At 43.6% G+C, this 14,692-nt stretch overlaps 1 protein-coding gene across 5 annotated transcripts in view; it reads right to left on the bottom strand.

The window, feature by feature from the left end:
* Window positions 1-14,692, bottom strand: part of RELN (reelin) — a 371,671-nt gene that overhangs the window by 14,759 nt on the left and 342,220 nt on the right. For all 5 annotated transcript variants that reach the window (XM_087967748.1, XM_087967745.1, XM_087967746.1 and 2 more), the window contains 8 exons: window positions 13,797-13,903; window positions 12,206-12,448; window positions 10,565-10,740; window positions 8,987-9,060; window positions 5,882-6,043; window positions 3,393-3,550; window positions 1,676-1,895; window positions 816-1,013 (listed from right to left, as the gene is read on the bottom strand). In XM_087967748.1, coding sequence (XP_087823874.1) covers window positions 816-1,013; window positions 1,676-1,895; window positions 3,393-3,550; window positions 5,882-6,043; window positions 8,987-9,060; window positions 10,565-10,740; window positions 12,206-12,448; window positions 13,797-13,903 — 1,338 coding nt within the window. The remainder of the gene's footprint in view (window positions 1-815; window positions 1,014-1,675; window positions 1,896-3,392; window positions 3,551-5,881; window positions 6,044-8,986; window positions 9,061-10,564; window positions 10,741-12,205; window positions 12,449-13,796; window positions 13,904-14,692) is intronic.

Here is a 14,692-nt window from a genome sequence, read left to right on the forward strand (position 1 = left end):
AGTCAAATGGTCACCAAGGGCCACATGTCTCCAGCTCCCTCAAAATCAGATTTGATCTGTAACTTGATTCAGGGATTTGGTGATTTTTAAAGAAAAAGGACAGGCAGAGCCTGGGGGTGGAGTCAAGAGAGGAATTAGCCTGGAGTTGTTACATTCCCACAAATGGCCTCAATTCAACCTCTTCAATTCCGCTCTTATCTAGCACCAATTTAATGCTGACTGTTACTTGACTAGATTCTTGTGTTATAGGCCTGATCTTGACTAGATTCTTGTATTATAGGCAGGGGTGGGATTCAAAAATCCCAGCAACCAGTTTGCTGCCCAGTTGCTGGGTGGGTGTGGCCATAGTGGGCGTGGCCTACGGGAATTTCCGGGAGGGCTGTTTTTTGCCTTCCCAAGGGTCCAGAGGCTTCCCTCAGGCCTCTGGAAGGGCAAAAATGGCCTCCCTGGGCTCTGGAGGTCCTCCAGAAGCTGGAAACAGGCCTGTTTCCAGACTTCTGGTACTTCCAGTACGGCCAGTTTCCCCCCCTCCCAGAGCTTTCGCGCAGACCCTGCACTTACCTGCATCAAAAATGGGCTGCGTGGAGACTCCTGGGAGGGGTGGGGCCAGCCGGTCGGTTCAAATATGGGTTCGGCGAATCAGATGCAAATTTAACATCCGGTTCGCCCAAACTGATCCAAACCGGTAGAATCCTACCCCTGGTTATAGGTGCGATGGCGTTAATCAGCTTCAAAAGAATTTAGCGTGAGATCCTGATTTTCCGCGCCCGATGCTTTTCACTCTCAAGAGAAACGTAGTATAATGGCATACTCACAGTGGCACATTGTAAGACACTCTTTGTGCTTGTATAAAATCTTTTGGCTGGTGTTGTGCAATGACTTGCCATGTAATTCCATTGTTTACGCTGTACTGGAGCAACACAGCTTTGTCCACAGTGTTGGGGTCACTGAGATTTGTGTTGCAACTATCGGTTTGTGAAAGACTTCCAATTTGCAAAACAAACATTATTTTGCTGGGGGAGGGAGGAGGGAGAGGAAAGCAGGAGGAAGGATGATAACAAAGAGAAGGAGTTAATTCCTGATCTTTGACAAGAATAAAAGAATTATCGAAACATTGACAACTGCACACACACACACACACACACACACAGAGCCACCCAACAAACCCACCCACAAATCACATACAAAAAGACAAGGCAATTAAAACTTTACAATTCTTAGTAATTAGCGCAAATAATTCAATTGTTAAAATTATTATATCAAATTATTGTAAGAATTAGTCAATCTTTATGTGCTGTTTTTAATGTTTTTAAGTTGTTAGCTGCCCTGAGTCATTGGATACGAGATGGGGCAAATAGATTTGATAATAAATAAATTTAAAAATATATATAAATATTAGAGTAGATAACTTTCTTCCCAGTGTTTGTCTTATTATATCTTTTATAAACATCTAACTTGGTCTGGTGGATTTTTTTTTAATAAACATCTTGTTACGGTCTAATGCAATCTGTTATGTCTTAAAAATTAGTTGCCAATAATTTTGACCTCTTAATGATCTCTCCAACCTTCTTAAAATTAGTCCCAATTTAACTGCCATTCATTTCCGGAATGCCTCAATATTTTATCACACTATTTAAACGAGGAAACGTTTTAGATTCATGATGCCTAAAATTACCTTGCTCGGGTTAAATCCAGAGCCTTGGTCACCGCTTGCCTTATCTGACAGCCATTGAAATAGAGAGAGTCACCATGAGCGTATGGGGCTAGCTGTCCACATCCGTTCCCTATCACTCCACCCTGAATAATTTCCCAGTTTATTTCGGTAATTCTTGCCGACTCGAAATTGTCTTTAATGTAGCTGGGAAGTTCATGGTTGAAAACAGAGCAATCGTCACCTGAAAAAAAAAGTATCTCACTTCAACAGTTATCAAGTTATTGCAACTGAAAATGTATATTCAACTTAGAACTACGCCACCTATGGTCTGACATAAGCTTACTACACAAAATTGCCTGCTACAACATCCTATCTGTCAATGACTACTTCAGCTTCAACCACAATAACACACGGGCAAACAATAGATACAAACTCAAAGTAAACTGCTCCAAATTCAACTGCAGAAAATACGACTTCAGCAACAGAGTGATCAATGCCTGGAACTCACTACCCGACTCTGTTGTTACATCCTCAAACCCCTAAAACTTTAACCTTAAACTCTCTACCGTGGACCTCACTCCATTCCTAAGAGGTCTGTAAGGAGGTGTGCATAAGTGCACCCATCCCTGTCCTTCCCATTTATTCATACTCATTTATTATGTATATACTTATACCTGTTTATACTTATATGTTTATATGTTATGTTCATACTTATACTTGTTTTCTCATACATTGTAACTATGAGTTATGATCCACGACCTATCACTTTGTTGTTAATCAGAGACAAATTCCTTGGGTATCAAAGGGGCAATAAAGAATTCTATTCTATTCTGTTCTAAAACCATCTATACAAGGTCCCTTCCAACTCTGTTAATCTGAATCCAGAGCTCCACTATCAAAGTATCAACCCAACCTCACACAAGAGAAGCTGTTTGAAAACACTAATTAAAGCAGCGGTGTCAAATTCAAGGTCCACAGGCTGAATCCAGCCCAACCGGTAGCAGAAATTTTGAGTAGTTTGGAGAACCGGCAAATACCGCCTCTGACTGGCCCCACCCCCATCTATTCTCCGCCTCCCATTGAGACCCAGTTGATCGTCTGGGTCTTCTTTGGTTGCCCTGCACAGGAGAACGGAGCTGGAAAGCAGGTTGGTGGGAATGGGGATTTTGCATATATCCTTCCCCTGGAGTGGGGTGAGAATGGAGATTTTGCAGTATCCTTCCACTGCCACGTGCACCAAGCCACGCCTACCAAGCTACACTACACCATGCCACCAAGCCACGCCCACAGAACTGGTAGTAACATTTTTTGAATCCCACCACTGCCATGGTGCCTCTGCCAGCAAAAATGGGCTCCCAATCTCCATTTTGGGCTGCGATGGCCTCCTGAAACCCTCTGCCAGCAAAAATTGAGGTCAGGAGGGCCACATGCACCACCACCCCGAGCTCCATTTTCACTGGCAGAGGGTTGCAGGAAGCTGTCCCATCCAAAAACAGATCGGGAGCCCATTTTCGCTGGCACAGCACTCAGGCCACCACAGGCACCCCCGACATGAGTGATGTCAAACTGACCATGCCCCCATGGCCACGCCCACCACAGCCCCCCATGATCAGCTACAACCCTGATGCAGCCCTCTATGAAATTGAGTTTGACACCCCTGATTTAAAGGAACACAAACACGCCGCAGCCACCCCTGAACATCTGAGAAAGGAAACATTGCATCTATACCAAATCTGACCTTGGTATTCCTCATCACAAATACAAATGGCCCCCGTGGTACAATATCCGTGGCCGCTGCAGAGTTTGGGACATGCTTCTCCGATGTACACATGATCGATCGCCCAACTTTGTTTTTCTGGTTCTTCTCCTTTTTGGATCCACCGGAACTGGGTCGCACTAGAAATAAAATTGTCCACGTGTAGACACAAGAGGTCAGCATGTCAGGATTCTGGCTGTTACACCCCCCTGGCTTCCACTTAATATACCAATAGAGAGAGCCCTCGTCTTAGAACCATTCATTTAATGACGATTAGGCATGGAAAGAAGTAACTTTTGACCATTTTTCACACGACTGTCACACATGATCTAAATTCAGACCCTTGGCAACCGGTTCATATTTATGACGGTTGCAGTCTCCGGGGGATCATGCGATCCCCTTTTTGCAACCTTCTGATGGGCAAATTCAATGGAGAAGCCAGATTCACTAACAACCGGGTTACTAACTAAATAACTGCAGTCACTTAAAGTTACAACGGCACTGAAAAATGTGACTTTTGACCGTTTTTCACCGTTACGACCTTTGCAAGCATCCCCATGATCACGGGATCAAAATTCAGATGCTTGGCAACTGGTTCACATTTTACGATGTTTGTATTTACGGCGGGGTGGATGTGATGTCCCTTTGTGACCTTCTGGCAAGCAGGAAATCCTAGCAATGAGGAAACCAAGATTCACTTAAGAACCGTGTCACTAATTTATCCACTGCAGGGATTCACTTAACAACAGTAGCAAGGCATGTTGTAAAGTGTGCAAAAGTTACTCGACGACTGTCTCACTCAGGAGTAGAAATGTTGGGCTCAACTGAGGTTGCAAGTTGAGGACCAGCTGTTAATTTGTGTTATTCCGGCTCATGATATAGCCAAAGTCAGTGAACGTTCTGAGGGGGGATATGATACTGAAGAAGCACGGTGTGCAGGGGTGGGTTCTTACCGGTACTCCCCGGTTCGGGCGAAACCTTAGCTAACCAGTAGCTAATTTTATGGCTGGTTTGGTGAACCAGTAATTCTGATGACTGAATGGCCCCACCCACCCAGCGCCTTCCCTCCCAGGAGTCTCCACGCAACCCGTTTTGGATCACAGGTAAGTGCATGGCGCACGTGAAGGCTTGAGCAGAGCAAAAAACGGGCCTCCCGGAAGTTCAGGAAGCCTGGAAATGGGCCCGTATCCGGCCTCCAGAGCCTTGGGAGGTTGTTTTCACTCTCCCAGAGGCTCAAGAAAAGCCTCTGAAGCCCAGGGAGGGCAAAAATGCTCACCCCACCATGGTGCAGGATGCCGACTAGGCCACACTGTTAGGAATATAAGTCACCTAACAGGTATTTGGGTTAGAAATATATAAACCAGGATAAACATTTTAAAACTGTATCTTTAAGAAAATGCAAAACTGTAATTAGGTGTGGTTTCTCAAACGGCCATAAGATGGAACCAGAAACCTGGTTTGTCTTAGTCTTAGTCTCAGAAGAGAGTGTGAGTCAGTCTCTGTTTCCTTCTGTTGGAAAGTATTGCCGTTCCTCCATTTTTCCTAATTGACTGATATTCCTGGATTTAATGTAAGTCTGATAATGAACTGTTTTTGACACTGGAATTTGTTATTGGATAATCCCTGGATTGAAAAACTGACTGATTTACCTGTGAATGACTTTTGGATTGCTTATCTTGAACTTTGCTTAACGTTTCTGGAAGTAAAAACCTACATTTACTGTACAGTGTATCTGAGTGCTGTATGTGTATTATTCAAACACTACTCTCAAATACGTCTCCCTGTATGCGCTCATTCTCCTAACGGGGAATTACCTCAACACACACACACCATAGCCACGGCCACCCAGCAACCAGGCAGAGAACCCATTGTTAAATTTGTGAAGCCCACCCGTGCTTATGCTGTTGCAACTATTATCACTTCTCAGCTTGCCAATGAACTAGGGAGGGGAGAGGGAGAGGGAGATGGAATATAGGCTCCAGACATCGATGAGCTTTGAGAGCCAAGGACACTTCAGCAGGTGTTTGCCAAAACCAAAGACTTTTTCTCATAACAATACAATGACATTCCGTTGGACAATGTGACTAGCTAATTTTATGGCCAGTTCAGTGAGCCAGTAATTCTGACGACTGGCTGGCTCCAGCCCCTCCCCTCCCAGTAGTCTCCACGCGGCTCATTTTGGATCCCAGGTAAGTGCAGGGCATGCGCAGAGGCTCGGGGAGAGCGAAAAATGGGCCTCCTGGAAGTTCAGGAAGGCTGGAAGTGGGCCCATTTCTGGTCTCTGGAGGGTCTCTGGAGCCTTGGGAGGTTGTTTTCATCCTCCCAGAGGCTTGAGGAAAGCCTCCGGAGCTTGGGGAGGGTAATAATGCCCTGCCCACCATGGCCACAGCCATCCAGCAACCAGGCAGAGTTTTTTAAAATTTTTGAAGCCCACCCCTGAAGATGCGGTCACATTTTGGAGAGAAACCTACCTGGAGGAGACATGATCTGGCAGCTGAATGGTTATCCTCTTCCAAGTGGAGCTGTTGACAGAGTTATAGATGGTCGCTTCGTGAAACTGAAACGGGGAGCAGCCAACGCTGTTGGAGGAAGACGGAAGGCACTGCGTCTGGACGAGCTGCCAGGAGTCTAATCTGAAGGGAAGCCAAAGAGGTAAAATTGCTAGGGGTGGAAGGGAGAGAATGCATTGGCCAACAGTGGCAAAAAAAAAAAAAAAAAAACCCAACAACTCTGAGTGACTTCTCTACTTTCTCTTTAAGCCTTTTTGCCGCATAAGGAAGTTAAAACAGAAGGTTTCTGTTTGTATTTCCCTTCATTGGATGTCTATGGAGATTCTCAGCCATCCAGGTTATGGTTGTTCCAAGGGTGCTTTATTTACAAGAGACAACTGGACTTTCTGCTATATTCCTTGCAGACAGCTGGTCATTTGCATCCTTTTAGAGAGTCATTGAGGTGACCCTGAAGACACAGATAAACCTCCAAGTGGTCTCAACGACTCACTAAAAAGGATGCAAATGACCAGCTGTCTTCAAGGTATATAAAATAAATCCTTCCATTCCCCCACCATCCAGTCATAGCTGAAGAAGCTTCTTGGACGAGAAGCGAAACTTCTTCAAATAAAAAACAAGAAAGTCCAGTGGCCTCTTGAAAAAGAAAAAATCACCTTTGGGACTTCACTAGATAAGTTCATAAGATATTGGAAGCCCTTTGTGGACTTCCCACCCATCAGAGGGTAATACAGGGCAATACAGAGGGTTAACAGAGGATTTTGAAGATTAGTTTTACCTGTTGGGGTTACCTGTTGACTGTTTTTTATATACTGTCTGTCTTCTGACAAGCAAATTCAATAGGGAAGCCAGATTCACCTAACTTAGCAACTGCAGTGATTCACTTAACAATTGTGGCAAGAAAGGTTGAAAAGGGCACAAAACTCACTTCACAACTGTCTCGCTTAGCAGCAGGAAGTTTGGGCTTTCTTAGAGCTTTGTGTAAATTCATAAATCATTCTTATGCCTGTTTCAGTAGTTGCCATAGGGAAGGGGGGGAGAGGAGGAAGGAAATCTGGAACAGCAGTTGAAAGCGAAAGTATATTCCAACTCTTATCTTTAAAAGGTTGTAACTAAAATACCAGAGCTTTTGCCAGCAAATATATTTAATTGGAGAACGTGATTGATGACACCCAGCCCGTCAACGGGCTCAATTAGAGAATCTGGTTTATGAGATACCCAGGGGGTAGGGGGGAAACAGGGTCACAGAGGACTGTAAATTATGTATGCCAGAGTTGGCTTCATACAAAGCAGTGCAAGTATGTCGCCTCTAATGAATCCTTTGAAGTTTTTTGAAGTTTGGCTCAAGAATCATAATTTAATTAGAGCGATTGCTGGAATCCTGACTCTTTGTTTGGCTTACTTGATAAAGGGAGGGTTTTTTACTGATGAGGCTATATCCGTGATGACGAACCTATGGCACACGTGCCACAGGTGGCATGCAGAGCCATTTGTACGGGCACGCAAGCCCCAGGCAAACTTACCACACTACGCATGCACATGTCTCCCAGCTGATTTTTGGGCCTTTTTCGGCCTCCCAGAGGCTCAAGGGAAGCCTCCACAGCCTTTGTGGGCCGAAAAACAGGCCCATTTAGTCACTTCCTGTATTTCTGGAAATACCGGAAGTGACAAAACAGCCCCATTTTTTGGCCTCCAAAGGCTGCAGAGGCTTCCCTCGAGCCTCTGGGAGGCCAAAAAAGGCCCTAAAATCAGCTGGGAGGCACACACATGCGCAGTGCAGGTAAGGAGGTGGGGGGAGGATAGTGCGCACATGTGCAGAGGGTGTGGGGGGGCTGTGTGCATTGCCTTCTTGGTGCTGGCACATGGGCATGCGTGTGCGAGCATTTGCACAATTTTTGGCACAGGAGCCAAAAAGGTTAGCCACCACTGGGCTATATTAATGTAGGCATGCTGTATAAGGTATCTCTAGAACTTTTTGTAAATATCAATGTGTTTATATGTGTGCATGCCTTTTGGATCTTCGGCTGAGAAGCTCCAAGAACTACAGATAGTCCTCGACGTACAACAGTTTGTTTAGTGATCATTTAAAGTTACAACAACACTGAAAAAAATGACCACTTTTCACACTTATGACCATTGTAGCATCCCCGCGGTCATGTGATCAAAATTAAGACTCTCAGAAACATATTTATGACCATTCCAGTGTCCTAGGGATCGTGTGATCTCCTTGCGACTTCTGACAAGCAAAGCTAATGGGGGAAGCCAGATTCACTTAACAAACCGGATTATTAATTGAACAACTACAGAGATTCACTTAGCATATGTGTCAAGAAAAGTCATAAAATGGGGCCAAACTCACTTAATCAATTTCTCACTTAGCAACATACGTTTTGGGCTCAAATGTGGTTGTACCTTGAGGGCTACCTGTATTAGCTAGAGTTGAATAATTGAAAAAAAAAACCAAAAAGATCTTGGCAATGACCAAGAAATTTTGCATCTGTTCTGTTACCAAGATAGATAAACAAGATGTCAGCTTTGGAAGCCATATTGAGACCAGATGCTCCCACGCTGCCATATTTTGAGCCTGGGAAAATGTGAGGGGGGAATTTCTTGGAGTGTATGTAGTTAGACATAATAACATTCTTTTTCTGATTCAAGGTCATGTTATTCTGCACCTAAGTGAGGAGAAGTACCAAGTGAGGACGAATGGTGATTGGGGCGTGTGATGCGATGATGGGTGCAGGGGATGGATTTGTAGTTTTTACGTATTGCAAGGAAGCCCGGAACTTTCTGATTCAGGATTCCCCAGTTATGCCAGTTTACTATCCAATTAAAACAGAACTTTTGAGAAGATGTCTGTCTCGGAGTTATTTGTGGGAGTGGAGATTTTCTGGAATGCTGACATTAGACATATTTATAAATTCCAATAATAGAACTTGAATTCAGGGAGATTTTACATTCATATCTACAGTTACACTGATATTCACACAAATATTAAATAATTGTATAATATGTATTTGAATCTTCAACTCCATGTTTTCAATCGCAGCCACACGTTTTATATTTTACCTAGCATCCTTAGAGTACTCCAGCATTACTGAATGGAGATCACCACAAGATGTTGCTTCACAGCCAACCACAATCTGAAATAATTAAAATGAGACATGTTTTCTCTTCAATATTGTCATTCTGTTTGCAACAATTTGTTCTCCTTGTCCATTCTGATAGACCATTGCATATGTTTGTCCCAAAATAGCCAATCCCAAAGATATCCCTAGAAATTCTCTGGTTAATCAAAACTTTAGCAATAGCAGCACATTATATATGATATTTCACTTCTGCTTCGTTTGGATAACAGTATTTTTCTTCTCATAAAGAATAAGATAGTTTGGTTTTCTAGTTACTCATAAGAGTAACTAGAGAGACAACTAGCTCGGTGTAGTGATGAAGCACCAGGCTAGAAACTGGGAGTTTGTGAGTTCTAGTCCCGCCTTAACCATGAAAGGCAGCAGGGTGACTTTGAGCCAATCATCAGGAGACTTTGAGTTCTAGTCCCGCCTTACCTATGAAAGGCAGCTGGGTGACTTTGGGCCAATTATCAGGAGACTTTGAATTCTAGTCCCGCCTTAGCCATGAAAGGCAGCTGGGTGACTTTGGGCCAATCATCAGGAGACTTTGAATTCTAGTCCCGCCTTAGCCATGAAAGGCAGCTGGGTTGCTTTGGGCCAGTCCCTCTCCCTCAGCCCAACCCACCTCACAGGGTTGTTGTTGTGGGGAAAATAATAAGTGGAAGGAGTATTATGTATGTTTGCCACTTTGAGTTACTTATAAAGTAACAAAGGCAGGCCAAAAATCAAATAAATAAGCCTTAGACACCACTCTTCCAATTGACCTACCATCTATATATTCATGTTAGAATAGAATGACAGAGTTGGAAGGGACCTTGGAGATCTTCTAGTCTAACCCCCTGCTTAGGCAGGAAACCCTACACCACTTTAGACAAATGGTTGTCCAATCTCTTCTTAAAAACCTCCACTGCTGGAGCATTCACAACTTCTGGAGGCAAGACGTTCCAATGATTAATTGTTCTGTCAGGAAATTTCTCCTTAGTTCTAAGTTGCTTCTCTCCTTGATTAGTTTCCACCCATTGCTTCTTGTCCTGTCTTCAGGTGCTTTGGAGAATAGCTTGACTGCCTCTTCTTTGTGGCAGCCCCTGAGATATTGGAACACTGCTATCATGTCACCCCAGTCCTTCTTTTCATCAAACTAAACTAGATATACCCAATTCCTGCAACGTTCTTCATATGTTTTAGCCTCCAGTCCCCTAACCATCTTCGTTGCTCTTCTCTGAACTCTTTTTAGAATCTCAGCATCTTTTTTACATCGTGGCAACCAAAATTGAATGCAGTATTCCATGTGTGGCCTTACTGAGGCATTATAAAGTGGTATTGCCATAACAACTTCTCTTGATTCTATCCCTCTGATGTTAATTGATACTATTGTTAGATGCACATGTAACTTCCAAAAACTCTAATAAGCAACATACAGTAAATACGGGGTAATAATTTGAACAGATCTATCAGAGTTTCAGGACAAGTCTGATTTAAATCAATGTTTTACTCTGAATGCACAGAAATATCTTCTTACTTTAAACTGGATCATGTATCCAGGTTGTATAATGAGCTCCCGGGAAGACAAGATATTATACGTCTGATCCTTTTTCTTATTTGGCCAATAGAGATGAAAGGAGGGGTTACCGCAGAACCCTGCCGTCCTGACTGCATTTGGGTAGAAACTCCAATTTTCTTCGTGGGAGATGCCTTCTGTTCAGATCAAGGAGTGAAAATAAACGAGAAAATTACACTGTGCAGAATACACAGCACAATATATCCTAACCAGAGGTGGTCTTCAGCAGGTTTGGACCAGTTCTGGAGAACCAGCAGTGGAAATTTTGAGTAGTTCGGAGAACCGCCCAATGCCAGTTCTGACTGGCCCTTCCCGCATCTATTCTCTGCCTCCCATTGAGTCCCAGCTGATTGGCTGGGTCTTTTTTGGTTGCTCTGTACAGGAGAATGGAGCTGTAAAGCAGGTTAGTGGGGTGGGGAGGGAATTGGGGATTTTACAGTAACCTTCCCCTGCCACGCCCACCAAGCCAAGCCACGCCCACAGGGAGTAAATTTTTTTGAAATTCCCAATGTAATCAAACTATAAATAGTTAAGATCATTTTCCCAGTTATCCCATTGTTTGTAAAGATGGAATGTTAATTCAGAGAGTTGGAGATGCTGAGAGGAAAAGAGGAAGAATTTTATTAGAATATTAGAAAAAGATAACAGAGTCTTCTACATTCACCATCCAAATCCTTGTCAATCAGCAGTCTGTGGACTATGAACAGGTAGTCCTTGACTTACAATAATTCACTGAGTGACCGTTCAAAGTTACAACGGCACTGAAAAATGTGACTTATGACCGTTTTTCACACTTACGACCCTTGTGGCATCCCTCTAGTCACGTGATCAAAATTCAGATGCTTGGCATATGGTTCGCATTTATGACGGTTGCAGTGTTCTGAGGTCATGTGATCTCCTTTTGCGACCTTCTGACAAGCAAAGCCAATGGGGAAGCAGGATTCACTTAACAACCATGTCACTAACTTAACAACTGCAGTGATTCACTTAACAATTGTGGCAAGAAAGGTTGTAAAATGGGGCAAAATTCACTGGACAAATATTTCACTTAGCAACACAAATATTGGGCACTATTGTGGTCATAAGTCGAGGACTACCTGTATATTTTCTGGCACTAAAAAAAGGGTAAAGGTTTTCCCTGCCCAATTCTAGGGGGCGGCGCTCATCCCCATTTATTAGATGAGGGACCCAGCATGGTCAGAAGGCACTTCAGTGGTCATGTGGCCGGCATGACTATATTGAACGTGGTGTCAGGGCTCCGACAATCTACCCCAATTCGAATCATGAGTCTCTAGGCGTATCTCTCAGAGTTTAAAAAAAACCCATTTATTAGGAGTGAACATGTCAGCATTACCTGGGTGCAGCCAACACTGAAGTGGTTACCTTCCCACCACCAAAGTGGTACCTATTTATCTACTTGCATTTGCATGCTTTCGAACTGCTAGATAGGCACGAACTGAGGTGAGAACGGGAGCTCACCCCATCTGCACAGCACTTGGGTTTTGAATCTGGGCTGTCAGCTTAGCGTCTTTAACTCCTGAGCCATCGCCCCCCTTGTGGTAACTTTTTAGGAAATAAGTTAATTCGCTATTTGATTCTTACCGTCATCGAACGTGTCAACCAGTTGACTGGGATTGATTTCTGCTCCGCCAATCAGTATGTTATCCAGGGCCCACTGAGCACGATCAAACCCCGAAACAACAATGCCGTTGTTAATCACAAATGGTTGCCACCAGCGTAGGCGGGTTGTGTTGGTGAGAGCTTTTTCTGGGAGCAGAATATAATCGTGCCTGATGGAGATATATTTCTGATAATCCATCTCATGCAGTAACGTCCACGATATTCCTGTATTACGGTGGTTCAAGATAAAGAAAGAATCAAGAAAGGTATGAGGTTCCTTGTGGAGTTCTGAAGAACTGATTTGTGACGAGGGCTGTATTTTTATAAAATGGGAATAATCCTCTTTCTCCAAGCAATCATTATGAACATAGAATATATGTTCATAGAAAGTAGACATTGCCAGGTAATATATATTTAGAATATATAGAATATATATTATCTTTCAAGAGAAGGAATAATAAAGCATAAGTTTGAACACTGCAGAATTTTATTTCTGCAATCCAAAACATCTGGATAGGTGTATGAGTTTCAATCAGCCATCACTGGATTATACTGGTATATACTGGTATATACTGTATATCCTTTGGTTTTCCCCTTTCATTTATGTATGGATAGAACAAAAATCAGAAAAAAGGGGGCTGTTGAAACCTGGAATTTTTGAAATGAAAGAAGACAAAGAGAATTGAAAGAGAAAGGCATTTTAAAAAGCAAAAGCTCTATTGCCAAGTATGGCTTTGTCTATACCTAATATTCTTTCTTTGTATATTTTCTATTGTTGGGCCAGAGGTAGGCAATTATGGACTCTTTACAACCTGTGGACCACAACTCCCAGAATTCCCTAGCCAGACATGCTTTCTGGGAGCATGGAAGCCAGGAATTCTGGGAGTTGAAGCCCACAGATCGTAAAGGGGCCATAGTTATCCACCCCTATGTTAGACTAATAGAAATATCTGTTTGTTGTGGTTCGCCGGCAGCAGGTGCGGACAGCTGAGGTCTCGGAGAGCGAGGACTAAGATGAGGGGCCTGCGTGTGATGCAGGGATGGGGCCAGGACCATCAGGGAGTGGAGTGCTACCTTCGGAGATTGTGGAGGCTGGCAGCAGTGATGAAGAGGTCCCCGAGGAGCCTGTGCCAGGTGTGTTTGCATGCAGGGCTACTCGTAGGAAAGAGCAGCTGCAGCAGCACGGGCAACTTGGGAGTAAGGCTGCAAGGTAATGGCCCCTCCCTTCAGAGATAAAAGCCAGCCTGAGAGACCGGGATTCTTTTCAGGAAGCAAAGAAGTTCTTGCACTTCAAGCCTTGCGGAAGTTCAGACTATCTTGGCTTGTGTTTGAATATATATTTTTTTGGAATATTTCTTGGCAACTTAATCTAGTGCTTTTGGCAGCCTTGCACAACCTTGGCAAGGCTCGTTCTTATCAGAGACAATTAAGTTTTAATAGCCTTTTAACCGTGAATTAACGGAATTCACAGAGAAACATTAAAAGGTTTTGCTTTTATCTCTGTTTGGTGTTTGTTTACCTGGAACAAGGTTTGGGTCAGAACACTATTAGAACACTATTATAAATCACTTGCCTCCATCTGTTGAGTAATCCAGTAGAACTCCTTCCTTTCGACATGTTGGTCTATGACAAGTGGTCATGTTGTTTTCACTCCCTATTCTTCCCCAGTATTGTAGAAACCTGGATAAAAAAAATGCATCACTAAGTATATATTTTAATAACATGCTGAAAGAAACTGCATGTGTGTTTAGTCCTGGATACCTTCCTTTCTCAAGGTTCTTCTGAGGGAATCACGGAGCTCAACCTGAGACTTCGTGGTTTACTTAAATACATTAAAACTCCTAATTTGATTTTTAGATGCTGATAACATCACTGTGGAAAAAGTGAATTTCAGAAACAAGATGTTTGGTTAGAGTTGGGCTAGATGAATACAACAGCTGTTTATATGGAGTGTTTTCCAAACCTTCCTTCTACATCTTACTCCTTTTCCTGTATTTTTGTTGTGGCCTGTTGGCCATCGGCCTCTCCGGCAGCCAAATCAGAGGAATCAGGGTCAATATTAGGGCAACCTGAGGGGGAAGAGGGAATGGAGCCATCAGAGAGAGAAAGAGACAGAGGCAGAGCCATCAGCCCTCAGATGGAGAGTCAACAGTCCCCAGGTCTGGAAGTGGCTAATGAGGAAGAGGAGGAACAGCTGGGTCCAGTGCCTGACACATAGGTGCACAGAAGGCAGAGGAGAGGAGAGCAGTGGAAATCTGTGGGACGATCCTCGGGATGGAAGAGCCACCACTGCTAGCGAAGTCCCACCCTGGCTCTAGGGATAAAAAGCAGGGGGTGGAGATGAATAGAAGTGGCAGACAACTATTTATCTCTCTGCCGGACAGACTTGTTAGCCTGCTGTGAGTGAGATATTTTTTTTGCCGGGGCTGCTGGCGCTCCTAATAAAGGAATCATTGCTTCAACTACAGA

The sequence above is a fragment of the Notechis scutatus genome, chromosome 6, assembly GCF_049901735.1.
Source record: "Notechis scutatus isolate UNSWTSFEM ecotype Mainland chromosome 6, rNotScu1.2, whole genome shotgun sequence".
Taxonomy (NCBI): domain Eukaryota; kingdom Metazoa; phylum Chordata; class Lepidosauria; order Squamata; family Elapidae; genus Notechis; species Notechis scutatus.